We start from the raw sequence: 16,349 nt of genomic DNA, 5'->3' as shown, positions 1-16,349 counted from the left end.
CAAAGATATGGGTCAAACTCTGTGAATTCAATAAATTGTGTACCGTTTTGTAGGCAACCAGTAACAAATCTAGAACCTCAGATTGCCATCAATGTTCTTCTTAAGCTTTTGGGGGAGGCTGCAAGGTACACAGCAATGAGCTTAAACTTTCTGTTAGAAAGGTATTGCCCTTGTCTGAGACAAATCCAGAAGAGACCAGGGAAGGAATCTGGAAGAAACTGTTTATTGGGCAAGTGTTTGAGAACTTAACACCAACCTTCTCTGCTCAGAGAGCAAACTTTCCAACCAGCATATGTTGTCTCTTTGTTTGGCAGCATCACTCTGTTAATATTTCAAAAATGCATGTCTAGTAATGAGCAGTTCTTTTTCCTTCCAAATAAAATGCTTTTAATGAATCATAAGCATAATTCTAAATTCTATATTCAAGCCTTCTTTCATTTCAGTCAGGTCACTCAGTTTAGAATTTTTAAGTACATTATAATATGAATTTTCCAATATTTTTGACTGAAGAAAACAGCAAAGACCTGGAGGATTCCTGGTTTGACATTCCAAGACACTATATTTTCATTTGTTTCATATTTCCTGGAGCAAGGCAAGCAAATGCCAATTCAGTTTGAGACTGTCCTTGCCAATTTAGAAGGAACAGTTAAAGAATTGAGGGAGGGGGAAGCGAGGGGGGAAACTTTTGGTATTTCAGTGAAAACTTGTGTGGTGGGTTGACCCTGGCTGAGTATCAAGTGCCAACCAAAGCCACTCTATCACTCCCCTCCTCAGTGGGCAAGAGAGAGAAAATATTATGAAAGTCTTGTAGGTCAAGATAAGAACAGGGAGATCACTGAGCAATTACCATCATGGGCAAACTGGACTCAACTTGGGGAAATTAGTTTAATTTAGTACCAATCAAAATCAGAGCAGGATAATGAGAAAATAAAACCTCAGTCTTAGAACACCTTCCCCACACCCCTCCCATCTTTCTGGGTTCAACTTCACTCCTGGTTTTCTCTACCTCCTCCTCCTTCTAGCAGTGTGGGAGGACAGGGAATGAGGATTGCAGTCAGTTCATCACACATCTACTGCTTCTTCCTCCTGCTCCAGTGTGGGCCCCTTCTACAGGGTGCAGTCTTTCACGAGCAGACTGCTCTAGTGTGGGTCCTCCACAGGATCACAAGTCCTGCCAGCAAACCTGTTCCTGCATGGGCTCCTTTCTCCATGGAACCACAGGTCCTGCCAGGAGCCTGCTCCAGCACAAACTTCCCATGGGGTCACAGCTTCCTTTGGGCACATCCACCTGCTCCAGCATGGAGTCTTCCATGGGCTGCAGGGGGACAGCCTTCTTCCTCACCAGTGCCTGCAACATGGGTTGCAGGGGAATCTCTGCTCCAGTACCTGGAGAACCTCCTCCCCCTCCCTCTTCACTGACCTTGGTGTCTGCAGAGTTCTTTCTCTCGCATATTCTCACTCCTCTCTCTTCAGCTGCTGTTGCACAGCAGTTTTTTCCCTTTCTTAAACATGCTGTCCCAGAGGCACTCCCACCATCGCTGATGGGCTCAGCCTTGGCCTGTGGCAGGTCCTTCTCATAGCCAGCTGGAATTGATGCTGTCAGCCATGGAGGAAGCTTCTAGAAGTTTGTCACAGAAACCACCCCAGCAGCCCTGCTGCTATGAAAACCTTGCCATGAAACCCACTACAACTAGTCTTGGCATTCTGAAGTAAATATTGTTATTTACATGTACCAAAAAAAAAAAATTTCCTATGTCCAGAATGTCATTAAAAAGTAGTCAAACAGTATAAAAACTTCTAATCAATACCAGGTTGTGACTTGTGACCTATGAAAATGAAACAATTAGATAATATCCCTCATTTGAGCTCTCTTCTTCTTCCTAGTAATAACTGTCAGTTACATATATTTGATGATTAATCAGTGCTTATTCCTTTAAATGTCAACCGCTGAAGTCTAAAATGTCAAGCTAAAACTTTTTGTCTTGTGATCTATTTGGGGAAGACCTTAAAGAAATTTAGAAGATAAGTCTAAGATTAAAAATTAAAGAGTATTACTTATATGTTTTAGAACATGCATCAAGTTGAGAAGATTATATTTTTCAGCATGTCCAGATGGGGAAATCCTCTTGTTCTGATGGAAATAATGTAATTCCAAATTTTGCTAATTCCTGACATTAAATAATATGTATGATGATTTTCTTTTTTTTAATGAATGATATAACTGCCAAAGCTTGCTCTTTGTTTCCAGTGGTGATCAAAGGAAAGAAAGGAAAGAACAGATTATGTTGTAGCCAGGAGATATGGCTATAGGAGAAGAATATCTGAATTACTCAAAGTAGAGTGTTTCATAGACACTTGGATGATACTGAAAGTGAGAGTAATAACTGAAGGTATTTTGACATTTCACATGGTTATGTTTTATCTCAAATTTTTTGTAGCTCTTTCAAATGATATCTCTTGTTATACTATTGAAGAGAGTTTCAGCTTTCTCAGCAAAATCGATGTCTTTACGTAATGCTTTTGCTTGCTGCCTTCTACTGCAACCAATAAAGCTGGATCCAGTGGACATTTCAAGAGGGCCTGATCACTCTTGGTATTTTCTTTCCACACACAGTGCCACTCATCATAGATTATATCTTAATGAAGCAGGATATTAGTGCAGTGCTTTGTTAGGTAAAATATGACCTGTTTTTTATCTCTATGTAGTAAACACACAATAGATTATTTGTAATAGTCAAGGGTGAACAGAGAGTAGACAAGCAACAGAAGGAGTAGGGAGATAAGAAATGAGAAATGAGACCAAGAATGGTGTGGTGGAGAAGCATAGAAGAGAGGTAGGTGTTGTGTCTCAATATAACCAGTTTGAACCCGGTTTTATTATTTTTCTTGGTATTACTGAATGCAGCATCTGTGAGGCAATGGTCGTATATGAAATAGTGTTCATTAAATGAAAAAGGAGACTAGACATAAGGAATTCTTCATTGTGAGGCAGTTGGACACTGCAACAGGCTGGTGAGAAAGGCCTTGCAGTCTCTGTTCTTGGCATTTTTCAAGATAGTGCTTAACAAATCCTTGAGCAATCTGGTCTGAACAGGGTCTGTTCACACTGTGTTGATGAGAAGGTTGGTGAAGATGGCTTACTGGAGTTCCTTCCAACCTGAATGATTCTTTTTTCCCTTTTGATACATTAACATAAGCCAATATGACTTTTCTGTGTACTATATACTTTCATAACATGGTTAGAAAATAGGTTAAACCTCTGTTTATTTTCTGCTTCATAGAATATACTATAGTAGTGCTTCCTTAAAAGCAAAACTGAGGAACAATACATTGGAAATACATTATTTTCAACAAATGTCCTTATTGTTTACAAAGTTAATGTAGAGCTCCCAAAATAAAATTTGCTCATGTAAACTTAATTCACTGGGTTTTGGTGTAAACATATTGAATCATATTCTTATGACATGATTACATGCTAGGTTTTCCAGTGGGATGAGTGTCTCATTCAACGCGTAAAGTGGATAGGTCCAGAGAAACTTACTAATGGTCATTTATGAGTGAGTATATAGGATCAAAACATTTTTTATGAAGATACTTGAATGTCGTGGAAGAAAGTAATAGTATTTGCAATGGAGTCCTTGTATGATATTGTACAGATAAGCCCTCTAAATAAACGTGTTCATGTGTAACCAGAAATTGTATTGTGTATGTAAATAACCTGACAGAGTACAGTATAGATTGAGACTTGTAATTGCTGTATACTTGTGGCTATAAAAATGAATGATTTGAAGAATGCAAACAATGTCTGGAAATTTTAAATTGTATTTTACTACCTATTTACTCAGTAAGTCAGGATGAATATAGCTTTGTATCAGAGGACACATCAGTTCTTAATAGTGTTAATGTCAGTACAATATGTTTGTCGTCAGGAGATTATGTTAAATTCAGTAATTGGTATAAGGAATGTATTTCTGAAGATCAAAGTACAATAATATTAATAACTCTGTATTTTTTCCAAATAATTTGTATTTGAAGACAAACACAGATTATCATAGAATCAAAGAATGCCTGAGGCAGGAAGGCACCTCTGGAGACCGTCTACAACCAACCCTCTGCTCAGAGCCGGGGTTTCAGAACCGTGTTTAGTCAGGTTTTTAATATCTTCAAGGGCAGATACTCCACAGTTTCCTGAGCAGCTTGTTCTGGTGTTTAATAAGCCTCTCAGTAACAAAGGTTTTTCATCGTCTTAAATGGAATTTCCTGTGTTTCACCCTCTGCCCATTGCCCCTTTTCCTGTCACTGGGCACCACTGAGAAAATTCTGTCTCTGTCTGTCCTCGCCTCTATCAGGTATTTATACACGTGGCTAAGATACCCCAGAGCCTTCTCTACTCAAGGGCATGTTGGTGGCTCATGGTCAGCTTCTCGTTCACCAGGACCCACCAGGTTTTGTCTGCAGAGCTGCTTTCCAGCCAGTTGGTCCCCAGCCTGCACTGGTGCATGGCAGTGTTACTGCACAGGTGGAGGTGGAAACACTGAATCTCTGCTTCATTCCTGAAGTGCCAGAGAGCAGTGAGGTCTAGCCGGTCCCTAAGGGACAGCGAGCCAGAAGCAAAGACATGAACCCAACCACCAAGGCAGGGGCCTTGTCCGGCAGGGCCCATCCCATACTATGCCAGTGAGAGAGCAGTCAGCCTGGGTGTCAGCCATACTGAGCCGGGAGTCCAGGTCATCAGACATATACAACTGGTTGAAGTGCAACTTGAAGTCAGAAAGGTTGATTGCTCTCGTGGTTGGTAATGTTAAAACGTTAATCCTATGTAAAAAAACATGAGTGTGCTTTTGAAAAAGAAAAAAGAGTGGATTAAAAGATTTTGACATGACATTCTTTGTCCAGGATGAGTAATATAATTTGTATTTTTAACAGTACAGCCTCAAATAATACAACTTAAAAATGAAACCACGTTTGAGAATGGGAAAGCCACCCTCATCTGTGAAGCTGAAGGAGAACCTATCCCAGAGATTACTTGGAAAAGGGCCATTGATGGAATAACTTTCTCTGAAGGTGATAAGGTAAATCAGCCTTAATGTCTAAAATATCTAAATATGTGTTGTCTGGCTAATCTTATTTTCATAAGCAGAAAATTAATTTGGAGATACATTAATTCTAGATTCCTCTGGAATTGGAAGGAATTGCTGCTTTCCAAGGTAATAAGAGGGACGTGGAGATTCTAAATTTTAAATTGAAAGAAAAAAACAAAACAAAACAAAGTGCTCAAAGGTAATTCCCTTTACTAGGCCTAGATTTTCATACATAGGGTTTCATAGTAAGGGTTTAAATTTCATCTTGATCTTAATGGCTCTGCATAGTCCTTCTTGATTATATTTGGACTCTGTCCAGTACTTTAAAATGCAATGGAGCTTAAAGAAATCTGAAATAAAAAATTCTGAATACTTTGTAACTCTTTATTTCCCATTTCTGATTTTTCTTCTTATTTTTCTCTTTTCTTATATTTTTCCTCACACAGAGCAAGTAGTCTATAACTCCAAATTAGGCCCATTTCCCGCCCCCCCCTTTTTTTTTTCTATTTTCATGTTTACTTACAGAAGTAAATTGAGTAGAGAAGGATTACATACGACAATGAAGAAAGTCAGTTACTGAGGGAATGGTGAATGGTGAAAGCAAAAGGGAACAGTGTAATGTCATTCCTAGCCATGTAGATAACAAGCTGATTCTATAAAACTCTTTTTATTTTTCCCTTTTTTAAAAAAATAATTTTATTTTAGTATTTGAACAAGTATTTTCTTCTTAATTTACTTACAGAAACAACTTAAATTTGCACTGGTTAAGAAGTATGAGATACCATCTTTCTGGCTGGTTAATTCAAAATTTTCACTCCAGATAATCAAGTAGTGAAATAGACAGTCTTCTTGCAGATGTTCGTATATTCATAGCTCTTCCTTAAAAAAAACAGTTGACAAACCTATACAGCAATCGTGCCAATGAGGAAATCAGATACATAGTAAGTCACTCAGTTTATAGGGAATTTCTTTATATAAGGAATCATGTACTTCCATTACCCGTGTTCTGAAGGAGAACATCTGGTCTGGTCAAGTCTCTGACTTGACCTTTCCTGGAACTGAGGCAGTTTATGTGAGGCTCTGTCTATCATTTTCCTGCTCTGTGATTTCCATTTTGGAGCAACATAACAGTATTTATATTGTATTTTTTCTAATAGTTTTGTATTATAACAGAAGAGTTTTTCTCCTTAAATATTTCAAGTAAAAGGTCAGTTTTCTGACCCACAGACTACACTTAGTTCAAAGTTTACAAATGTAGCCTTTCACTTGTGTTTGGAATGTTCCTAAAATAACTGTGTTATATCAGAAATTGAAAATGAAAGCAAGCTGCAGAAATAAGCTAAAAAATATTGGTCCAGTTGAAACCTGAAATTTATCCAGTGTTTATATAAGACAGTATTACATTCTTAATTCAAACTGCCAATGGTTAAACTATCTAGACATGTTACTATAGCATTTTTTCAGCTGTGGTTCAACTGAATAATACTGACAACCAAATTAAAACCTATATTCAGTTTCTACTAGTGTGCTGACATACTGCGTGTGTAAGATAAAAAAGAATACGCTCATATGGTTTTCTTTTGTTCTTGCCAATGAAATAACTCTATGTGTATTGCTCATGGGAGAGTTTTTGTTGAATGTTGAATAGATGTTCTGAAATACTCTATATGTTATTGAGCTATAAGATATACTGCTGCATTTGCCTTGTGGTCCTCCGGCTTTAGGGTGCCAAAGTCTTGGCTTGTGCTTTCCTACCAAATTAGGTGAATAGGGAACAAAATTGGCAGTGATTGAGTCACTGAATAATTGTTGAATAATACAGCAATGTTTTGCACACAGAAAAAAGTAAATTGAAGAAAATGGAGGGTGGCGAGTGTAGCATAGTCTTAAATTGAAATTATTACTTATATGTGATAACTTTTGAAGCGATGTTCAATCACTAGACATACTTGCATAAATTCAAAAATAATCATCTACATTCAGAGAATTCATCTTTTGAATGTTTTGCCAGTTTTAAAGCATTTTTGATATAGACTATACTTTTTTTAGGTGAGAGGTTTTTTCTGTAGAAGGTAGAAGAACTGTTCTAACTATAATATTAACAGGATCATGCTTATAAAACACAGAAAGTGTAGTTCTTATATTTAATTATCCTTCTATTGCTTTTAGTGTGCAGCTCCTCAGTCATGTTATTCTTGTTCTGCTAAAAAGTAAGCATACCTTGTACAGATAAGGAAGAAGGCTGAATGTGAGATGATTCTTAGCCTACATGGACTCAAAATGTTTTATTTCCTGGTTCTTTAAAAAGGACATAGGTTTTTCTGAATTTTGAAATTATTATGTCCAATATAATGAAAAATATGCACCAAAGTCATAGACCAAAGAAATCACCATCTAGGCTTAAGGAGGGTAATGTTGATGAGTAAGAAGTCCATAACTCTCTCTTAGGAAAAGATAGCTTTTATAAAGGATTTTCAGTATATCAGAAGGGTGTATTTGAAAGTTGAAGCCAAGTGAGTTCAAACAGAAGCAAAGAAGCCTTTTCCTCTCCCCTTTTATCAGCTAGTCTTTGGAACAGTGTACCACACAGCGAGAAATTGAAATAAAGGGGGTTTTCCACTTCCTCTGACCTCTCTTGAAAGTTTAAATGGAAAGTTTTCCAGTAGGTCACATTAGATGACCTCTGTAATCCTTTTATGGCTTTATATCTCCTACATACATAAGAGTGGGTAAACTGGGGTAAATGAATGACTGTGCATGACAGGAGGTGTTTGTCTCACCCTTAAAGTTTTGGAAATGGAAATGAAGGTTTAGTCCAAGACAGAGCTTCATCTGCTGTTGCGGTGTCAAGCCAAAACTCCCTGCTTGGTGTATGTGCTCTGCCTCTGCACTTCTAGTCCCCAATTCTCCAGCATTGCAAATCATTTCACAGATGTGCCAACCTGGCCATGCCCCTTTTGGCTGTGATTGGAAATGGCATGTTCCTGCAGACCTCTGTGCACCCAGCAGGCCTGGCCCTTCTCCTAGTTAACTCTCCTAGCAGGAGAGGAGTTGGGGTTTTTTTTTGTAGAACAGAAGGAAGGCTAGTGATCGGATTTGATTTGCTGTAATCACTCATAAAACAGATTTTGGACATGCACACACATATCTACGCACATCTCTGAAGGAGACCATATCCTGATTCTCAGATACAAAAATGTCATTGATGCCTGTGCATTCTGTGTATGCTGCAGAAGTGTGAGCACAGAGTTTCACGCTTTACTTTTCTGGTATCTAATTCTAGCAGAAATATGAAAGCTGACCAATGTTGTTTGTAATTACCATTTCAAGCCCTGTTTTGGAATACAAATGACAATAACAGATGGTGCTTGATATGAGATAGTAGCTCCACTGTATGCAGCATGCGTCCAAAGAGACAATCTTTACTGTGAAGAATTTATCATCTAAGCATGTAAAATGAATGAAAGAAGTCAGTGCAGTTTTGATAATGCCTCATGTGTAGGGTAACTGGTTAACAAAAAAAAAAAGAAGATAATTTGCAGCCTGGGTGTTGGATTTAAGATATATGAAATGATTCTGTATTTTATATATATTTGATACAGATTCACTAAGTGTCTTTGAAATACCTTACACTATTGTTCTTATAGCCATAAGTGAAAAAAAATACCTGATTGTTAACTTTATAATGAAGACTATATAGGTAGCTTGGGTTCTCCATCCTTCCATCTACCCATCTGAGTGTCCCCATCAAATTTCCTATGACATCGTTTCTAAACATAGCAGAGCTCAGACCAACAGATAAATTATTTTCCAAGTTTGAATTAACTTTATATTGGCATGCAAATCATAACTATTTGGAGTTTTTAGAGTTTTTCATAGCTTTCATGATCAGGCAGTAGACAAAGGTAAAGGATTTGGGGTTTGTTTTGTCTTTTTCTTTGAAAGGTAAACTCTGTTTTTTCCCCAAGCCAGTTAACTCCACTTCAGCTATTACAAATGTCAATAAAAAGAATCTGAAATTTTTTTTTACTCCCTGTATTATGCTGTTGTCACTGAACAAAAAGAAGTGTCAAAGTGTCAGCAAATTGTGTTGCCTTTGTTTTGAAATAGTAATGAGAGTTCTGCTACATTCTTGCTCATCAAGGATCAGCTCTTTGTTTGAAATGAATCACTTAAAAAGAGAAAACAGAAGTATCTAGGGTATTTTAATTGATTCCAGGAGATTTCTTTCCTTTTCTGAGCTGTACGAATCCCAGTCTTCGTAAATTAGTCTCAGGAACTTTTCTCCTTTAAATACTTGGAAAAATATAAGGGGCAAGCCTCCTTACCTTATTGATGAAAAGTGTTATAACCTATTTCACCTAAATGTTGTCTGAATAGCTTCTGCTTACACGATCATAGAATATTTTTGCCATTGTATTATTAGCACAGACCTGCACAGGCATGCAGACTGGAACAATTTATGTAGCCAGCTGCAATTGCATTTGATAATGCAATTGAGACACTCTGCAAACAAATCAATCAAGTATCTTTTTTTTTTTTTTTTTTTTTAAATTTGCTTTTTAACCCTAAAATAAATCATGGTGGGCTTTACATGTTAAGGCTATGAAATAGAAAAGTAAGAATATTGTGACTGGAAGGAGAAGGTAAATAAATGGACTTGAGAGTGACTATAAAGCAGGTGGCCTTAAATGTTAGGTAATTAGTGCAGTTGAGAATATACAGATTTCTATTCTGTGACATATGCAAAACATGGAGCACATATGGGCACCGAATAGTATGCTTGCACCAGTCTTCTGATCCATAGAAGTCTGCATATATTTTGGAGTGTCTTCATCTTCTCTATGGCATGTTCAGCTACACTAGTATGGAGTTGGGACAAACTCTTCTGTTAACTAGAAGGAGGTAAAAGTAGAGTGTACCATTGTGGGAGGTGACAGTATTTTAGTAGGAAGATTGATTTTGGGGGGTAACGCATGCTGTTAGAAACAAAAAGCAGCTTTCCTGGGTGAGCTGAGAAAGCATTATGGTAGGAAAAGCTGCAAGCCAATGTAGATATTTCAAAGTCCTTAAGTAGCCCAATCATTCGTCTGAGTTCCATACAGTCCTTTAGGTAACAACACCTTCAGTGATGTGTAAATGAAGCCAAAACTGAAGCCAAAAATTATTTGATAGCCTCTTCCTCAATGTAGGCTTGGTTGATCGTTATATGGACAACTCAATACTGAATCTCAGCCACATGGGCCAGAGGGCCCTTCAGATTTGTTCCTCTTCTGGGAGAGAAATTAAATGCTCTGTTAGCCAGAGTAGACCAAATGGCTTTACATACACACATCCATACTTTATTCCTGTTGTGTGGATGGCTGTATTACTGTTACACTGGCTTAGAATTCTTTCATTTCTGCAAATTTTTCCTTTCAGCAAAACTTTAAGGTCACTTTCCACCGGGACAGACGTAGGTAGAGACAAAGTTGTTGATTCTTTAAAGATGACAAAAAGCCCCCAAGAAAATGTAAAATTTAATACCTTTTCTCTATTAAAAGCTTAAACAACCTAGGGAAAGGAAGATATTTATTTAGGAACATCACTAATTTTGTCAGTTGTTTAACATGATACCTAAACTTAAATTAAGTATGAAGTTTTTATCCATTCTGTAAATGGATAGTCCTGTTTCTACCTAATTTATATTTCAAACTTAAAAATTATCTCCCACTGAATCTACTTGCTTATGTACTACCTAGGTACATATTTTTTGGTACTTTCTGTGGGTCGTGGTGCTGCATTTACGGGCTGAAATAAAGCCATAAAAGTTTGGAAATGGCGTGTTTGGTTTTTTTTTCCCTCCAATATTAGCATTTTCCATTTAGTCATCAGTGATGATATTTCATCTGTTACACTAATGAAGGCTGAAATTACTAGGGAACCTTTTATGGACCAACATTCCCTATAATACAGTGCTGCTTGGACTTGAATATTCATTCATTCCTGCCACTGCACAAAACATAATTTCATGAGCTTCTGCTTAAGTATCAGTTGTATTATCTGCTAATGGTTTAATAACTTTCAAATAGCTGTTACTTGTCCGGTGAAATAGAGATCCTGCATCTGATGATACATTAAGTGATACAGCCACACGTTATAGACTGGAGTCATTTGGTAGTGTTCGCTGATTCTCTAGAGATTTCAGAAATGTTACATTTTCTAGGTACTGTGGAAACTCATAGGAAATGGCACAACTGGCAGTGAAATGCTGGCAAAAATGTTTTTTACGCTATTAAAACCTGCCAGTAGTTTTCCTGACCTGAAAGGCAGTTTGAATACCCTTTTAAATTAGGAGAAAATAGATATTTAGACTTTTGGCAAAACAAGGATGAAAGTAAGTGACCTGGATTCTGGTTTTCAATTTGTTGCTTGTTTCATTTAACCAATTATCTAAACTGTGTAATAATAAGTTCTTAGTAATTGATTAATGTCCTTAGTATGCTGTTAAAAACCCCACATTTTTCTATCACATTTTCACTGTACCATCTCCCCGTGTGCATCTACCAAATATACTATCTTCCTATTAATATAATTCCAGTTCTCAGATTTCAAACACAGTCAAGTTATGGCAGTTTAACATGACAATGCTGATGGACCAGTCTGTGTCCATCATTCATGGTAGTTAGAGACCTGTGCAATTTAACCTAAACCAAAATGCAAGAGTCTTATTGCTTTGCACTGGGAAAAGTCAAGACTGTTTGCACCATCCCTTACTGACAGCTTCTGAAATTCAGTAGACAATATTTCTTTGGACTGCATAACTGAATTATAGGTTTGAGCTCTGATCCATGGTGAAAATTATTCCCATCTACGTATGGACGTAAGCTGTGTTATTAAAATTTCTACATGTTGCAATAGCATAAATAATGGTATCAACAGGTTTTTTTTTCTTGCTATAGATTTCTGCTTGTATAAATCAAGTTATGACATTTATGCCAAAGGCAAATGGATTAATAGCATGTGGTAATCTTTACCTTACTGCAAGCTGATCATCTAACGTACTTTATTATATCTTATAGGTAGCTGATATGTAGTGTTAAAACCCTCAGGGTCATATCACTTGGGAAAAAAAAGGATTGAATTAACATAGTACTCTATAAAAGTTCCTCTTCTTACAATAGTGTCCTTATCACAGATGCAAAATGATTTCAGTAATACCAAAACTGTAGTAATCTCCATTGAGATAAAAGTATCTCTATCTCACACAAAAGCAACACTATAAACATTTAAATGTAAGACGTTTAAGAACTTTAAGACTGGTGGATATTCTTTAAGAATTCCTGAACTCCTAATTATGTTTAAAAGTCTTTACAAATTCTGTATGAAAATGCACAGATTTACATAAATGGATTAATAATTTTGTCTTTATTACTTTTGTCATTGTATTTGTTAAAATGAAATTGTGTGGTCGTAAAACATTACACATGTATCATTCACCCTGTAGCAAATGCCAAAATACAAAATAACATGGGGTTTTTGCTCATGAGATATCCTGAGCAAACGTATTTTTTGGAAATTCTATTGGTAACTTTGTTTCTTGGATAGGACCTTGGGAGCTGTACAAAAGAGAAAGAAAACACTTACCTCTACCAGCAGCACACCAAAGGACATTTGATTGCAGTCTCCTCTGCTCCAATGTGGGTCCCTCGCGTGGGCTGCAGTTCTTCTAGAACTGCTCCAGCGTGGCTCTTTTCCACAGGGCGCAGTCCTTCAGGAACAGACTGCTCCAAGCGGGTCCCTCACGGACCACAGGTCCTGCCAGGAGCCTGCTTTGGAGTGGGCTCTTCATGGGTTGCAGCTTCCTTGAGGACACGTCCACCTGCTCCAGCGTGGGGTCCTCCATGGAGTGCAGGGGAATCTCTGCTCTTGGGCTTGGAGTACCTTCCCCCCTGCCTCCTTCTCCTACCTTGGTGTCTGCAGGGCTGTTTCTCACACTTTCTTCCTCATTACTCTTTTTCCTTTCCTTTCTCACCCAGAAACTGATGACTTTCCCCCAAGCCTCCCTCTCCCCTCCAAATTTTCCTGCATACCTAAGAATCCTGGAGCTGAGACTAATTTTTTAGCTGCGATCAATTTATCCATGTGTTCTCTTCAGTTTATGTGTTGTTACAGATCTGTTTCTTCAGCAATGCACTATGTGTAACTTCTGATAATTTCATTTAATAATATATACTCCTTGAGTTTCCTAATTTGTGCAGCTGAGTAGGAAATGCTGTAAACTGACTGAAAATAAGCTATAGATTGGTTCTAGAGTTTTGTTTCTCAGTGATAATTTCCCTGGCAGAATGACATAGGTTTTTGTGCTGCCATGTTGTAACCTCTGCTTTCCAGCTTCTTTCAAACTCCAGGAGCAGCACATCCTTCTGTAATAGCTTTGACCCAATTTGACTGTCATGCAGCATAATCTTATTTATAACCAAACATATAAAAAATATAGAAATGTAAGTAAGTAAACTCTATTGGATGATACCAATTAAGTAAAATGACTTGAAAACAAATATTTCCGTGCCTTTTCAGAGATGTCCAGGTTAGCTCATTTTCTCCGTTTTGCATGCTACTGCAATAATTCCCTGTTGTTTCTTCAATTGCAAAAAGCCCTGCAGAATTACCTGGTTTGTGAGCAAAGACTTTTTGGTCTGTGAGATCTTGATCTGTGTCCCTAGAGACAATTCCACTGCTCCTCATGACTCAGGTTTCTGGCTTTCTGTGCCTTTCCTTCCCCTAAGGAAACCTGCAGGGCTCCACCTCATCTCCATTTCCAGACAGATGCCCTATCTGCTGTCTAGCTATAGTCATTTTAATAAAATATACATCACCTTTACAGAAAACTGGAAATGATCTCAAGCTACCTGAAACTACTAAACAAACCCGTAAGAGAAACTCAAATTGTGATCCCTTTTTTTTCTTTCTCCCCACCAAAGAAAGTACATATTGCCATGCTGTGTATGTGCTGTTCTGTGGTATGTAACTGCATACCTTCACCACATCAGTTATTCCTGCAACTAAAGCTAAACCTAGTTTTATTTTCATTGTTATAGTTACCCTTGTAATATTTTCCTTAGACCTGAGGTAAAAAAAGAAAAAAAAAGAGAGACAGAGAAGTGTTGACAATTCATCAGCATCCTAAATTCTTCTCCAGGGAAAAATACAAATACTTAACCTCCCACTCCAATGCCTTAAAAAGAAACCTAAGCAGAACAATGCTTCTTTCCCTGCCTTGGATCAAATGGAAGTTATTTTTGTCCATTTTGTACTGTAGTCAGCTTACATGTTTTGTCTTCATAGGTTTCCAGCTACAAGTTGTTTTGATTTCTTTTTTCTTCAGTGCCGGTTAAGATAAAGAGTTAGTTAGACCTTTGCCGTATATGGCACCTGGCACAGAGCTAAGGGAAAACAAATTTGGGTAGTTACTTGATGACTAAGGACTTGCAATCGTAAAGCAAACTGAAATTACCTCAGACCAAGGCAGCCCCTGGCAAGTCCTATGACCCTGTGCTGCTGGACCAGGGCAGAGCCTTTACTGGTAATAGGAGAATCATACTTAATAGCTACAATCCCTGTCAGAAGGAAAGCTGTGATCTTAGTGCTTGATGTTTCCTTGTTCTTTTGCAGCTTTGTAACTCACTCTGCATGGGCAGTTTGGTGTAGTACAGTTGGTATAGTTTCACCTACATAGTTGTTTCTACAGCTGAAGTAATATTTACTTCAGATTTTAACTGACTCGAACAGAAACAGGACCAGGTTGAAGTTCCTAGTCAGAACAACCATACTTGTTCCTACCGATGCTGTATATATTTAATAGTGATTATTCTTCTTCAGATGCACCGAGGTTGAGTAATCACTGGAGAATAAATTGTGGCAAATCACAGTTAGTATTTTAAGTCTGAGAAGTCCTAGATCCCATATTGATACACGTTTGGAACCCTATGCTTATGCTAGATTCTTCCCTTACTCATCCTTTGCAGGAAGACCTCGTGACTCCTATTTGCACTGATGTTACAAATGCTTCACAACCATTTTTAAGATTTACAAAGCTGGAGTATAACCATCTATGTCTCTTTCTCATTAATCCAAAGAATCAAGTTACAATAACATTTGATTGTCTAAAGTAAGATGTAATTGTATAGTAAAATCATTATTTTTAGTGGCCCATTTTATGTGCGATCTGTACTGAATAAGAACATTGTACTTAATGGTCTTATTCCTGATAATTTTGCTCTTCTGAATCCCTCTGAGTCACGCATGTTAATGGTGTAATAGCAGTGTTGGAGTAGGTTCAGATCAGCGAAATTCTTAGGAATAAATCCATTAAATACAGTATTTATGAGTGAATCATAACTTATAATTGCAAAGTACATATGCAGTTATTACAGTTGTAATATTACTGTTACAGACACTTGTTTGTGGTTACTATTTTTTTTTATGGCCAACACTAATGCTTGTTTTCTTCTACAAGCTTTTTTCATATGATGCTGATATTTTTTGCATTAATAACCATCAACCTTTTCTTTCAAGTGATTCGCATCTTCAGCAGAAGTAATCTTGAATGGCTGATCATCATGTTTTCTCTCTGTGTTATTTTACTTTCATACTCTTTTGTGAGTAAAAACCAATCAAGGAAAGAAGTTCGTTTTTCTGTTTCATGTCTTAGTAAGTGGTTTTGGTGTATTAGATATCCCGTGTCATCTCATTGTGTAACAACTTAAGTTCGAAAGAAATGCCAGCATGAATCAATCAAATAGCAGTTCATAATTTATAAACGTTACATGAAGCTTTCAAGAATACATTTTTCCTGAAACTGTACACGCTGTTCACAACCTGCATAGAATGCACTACTATTTCCGATCTGAATTCTTTAAAAGTAACTGATATGTCTGCAGATGAACAGAAAATCAAAACAACGATATTTTTTTTCTTCAACATTATTTTTTGGTGTGTCTTCCATGGTGTTACACTATAGACCTACCAACAGTAGGTTTTTCAATAATTTCTTCTTTGTGGAAAAACAAATTCCTAACAAATTCAGGAATTTGCAGCATGCTGACATAAATATTTAATGAGCTGCAGTTCTTAAAAGAATCACAAGTTCTTCTATAAAAATCACTGAAGTCCAAGACACTGCTGTAGCATTATTCTGATTCACTGGACACTAAGGCATGTGCACGTAGCAATACTCTGGAATTTTCTGCTGTCTCCAACAGGTGCATGGATAGAATACATTTACCT

At 37.3% G+C, this 16,349-nt stretch overlaps 1 protein-coding gene across 1 annotated transcript in view; it reads left to right on the top strand.

Moving 5' to 3' along the window:
- NCAM2 (neural cell adhesion molecule 2) overlaps nt 1-16,349 on the top strand; it is a gene marked incomplete at its 5' end in the record, with an annotated part of 293,764 nt that overhangs the window by 180,749 nt on the left and 96,666 nt on the right. Inside the window, one exon of the mRNA XM_065641537.1 lies at nt 4,927-5,072. Coding sequence (XP_065497609.1) covers nt 4,927-5,072 — 146 coding nt within the window. The remainder of the gene's footprint in view (nt 1-4,926; nt 5,073-16,349) is intronic.

This window comes from Caloenas nicobarica, chromosome 1 (assembly GCF_036013445.1).
Source record: "Caloenas nicobarica isolate bCalNic1 chromosome 1, bCalNic1.hap1, whole genome shotgun sequence".
Taxonomy (NCBI): Eukaryota; Metazoa; Chordata; class Aves; order Columbiformes; family Columbidae; genus Caloenas; species Caloenas nicobarica.
This window is presented reverse-complemented; position numbering and strand designations above follow the sequence as displayed.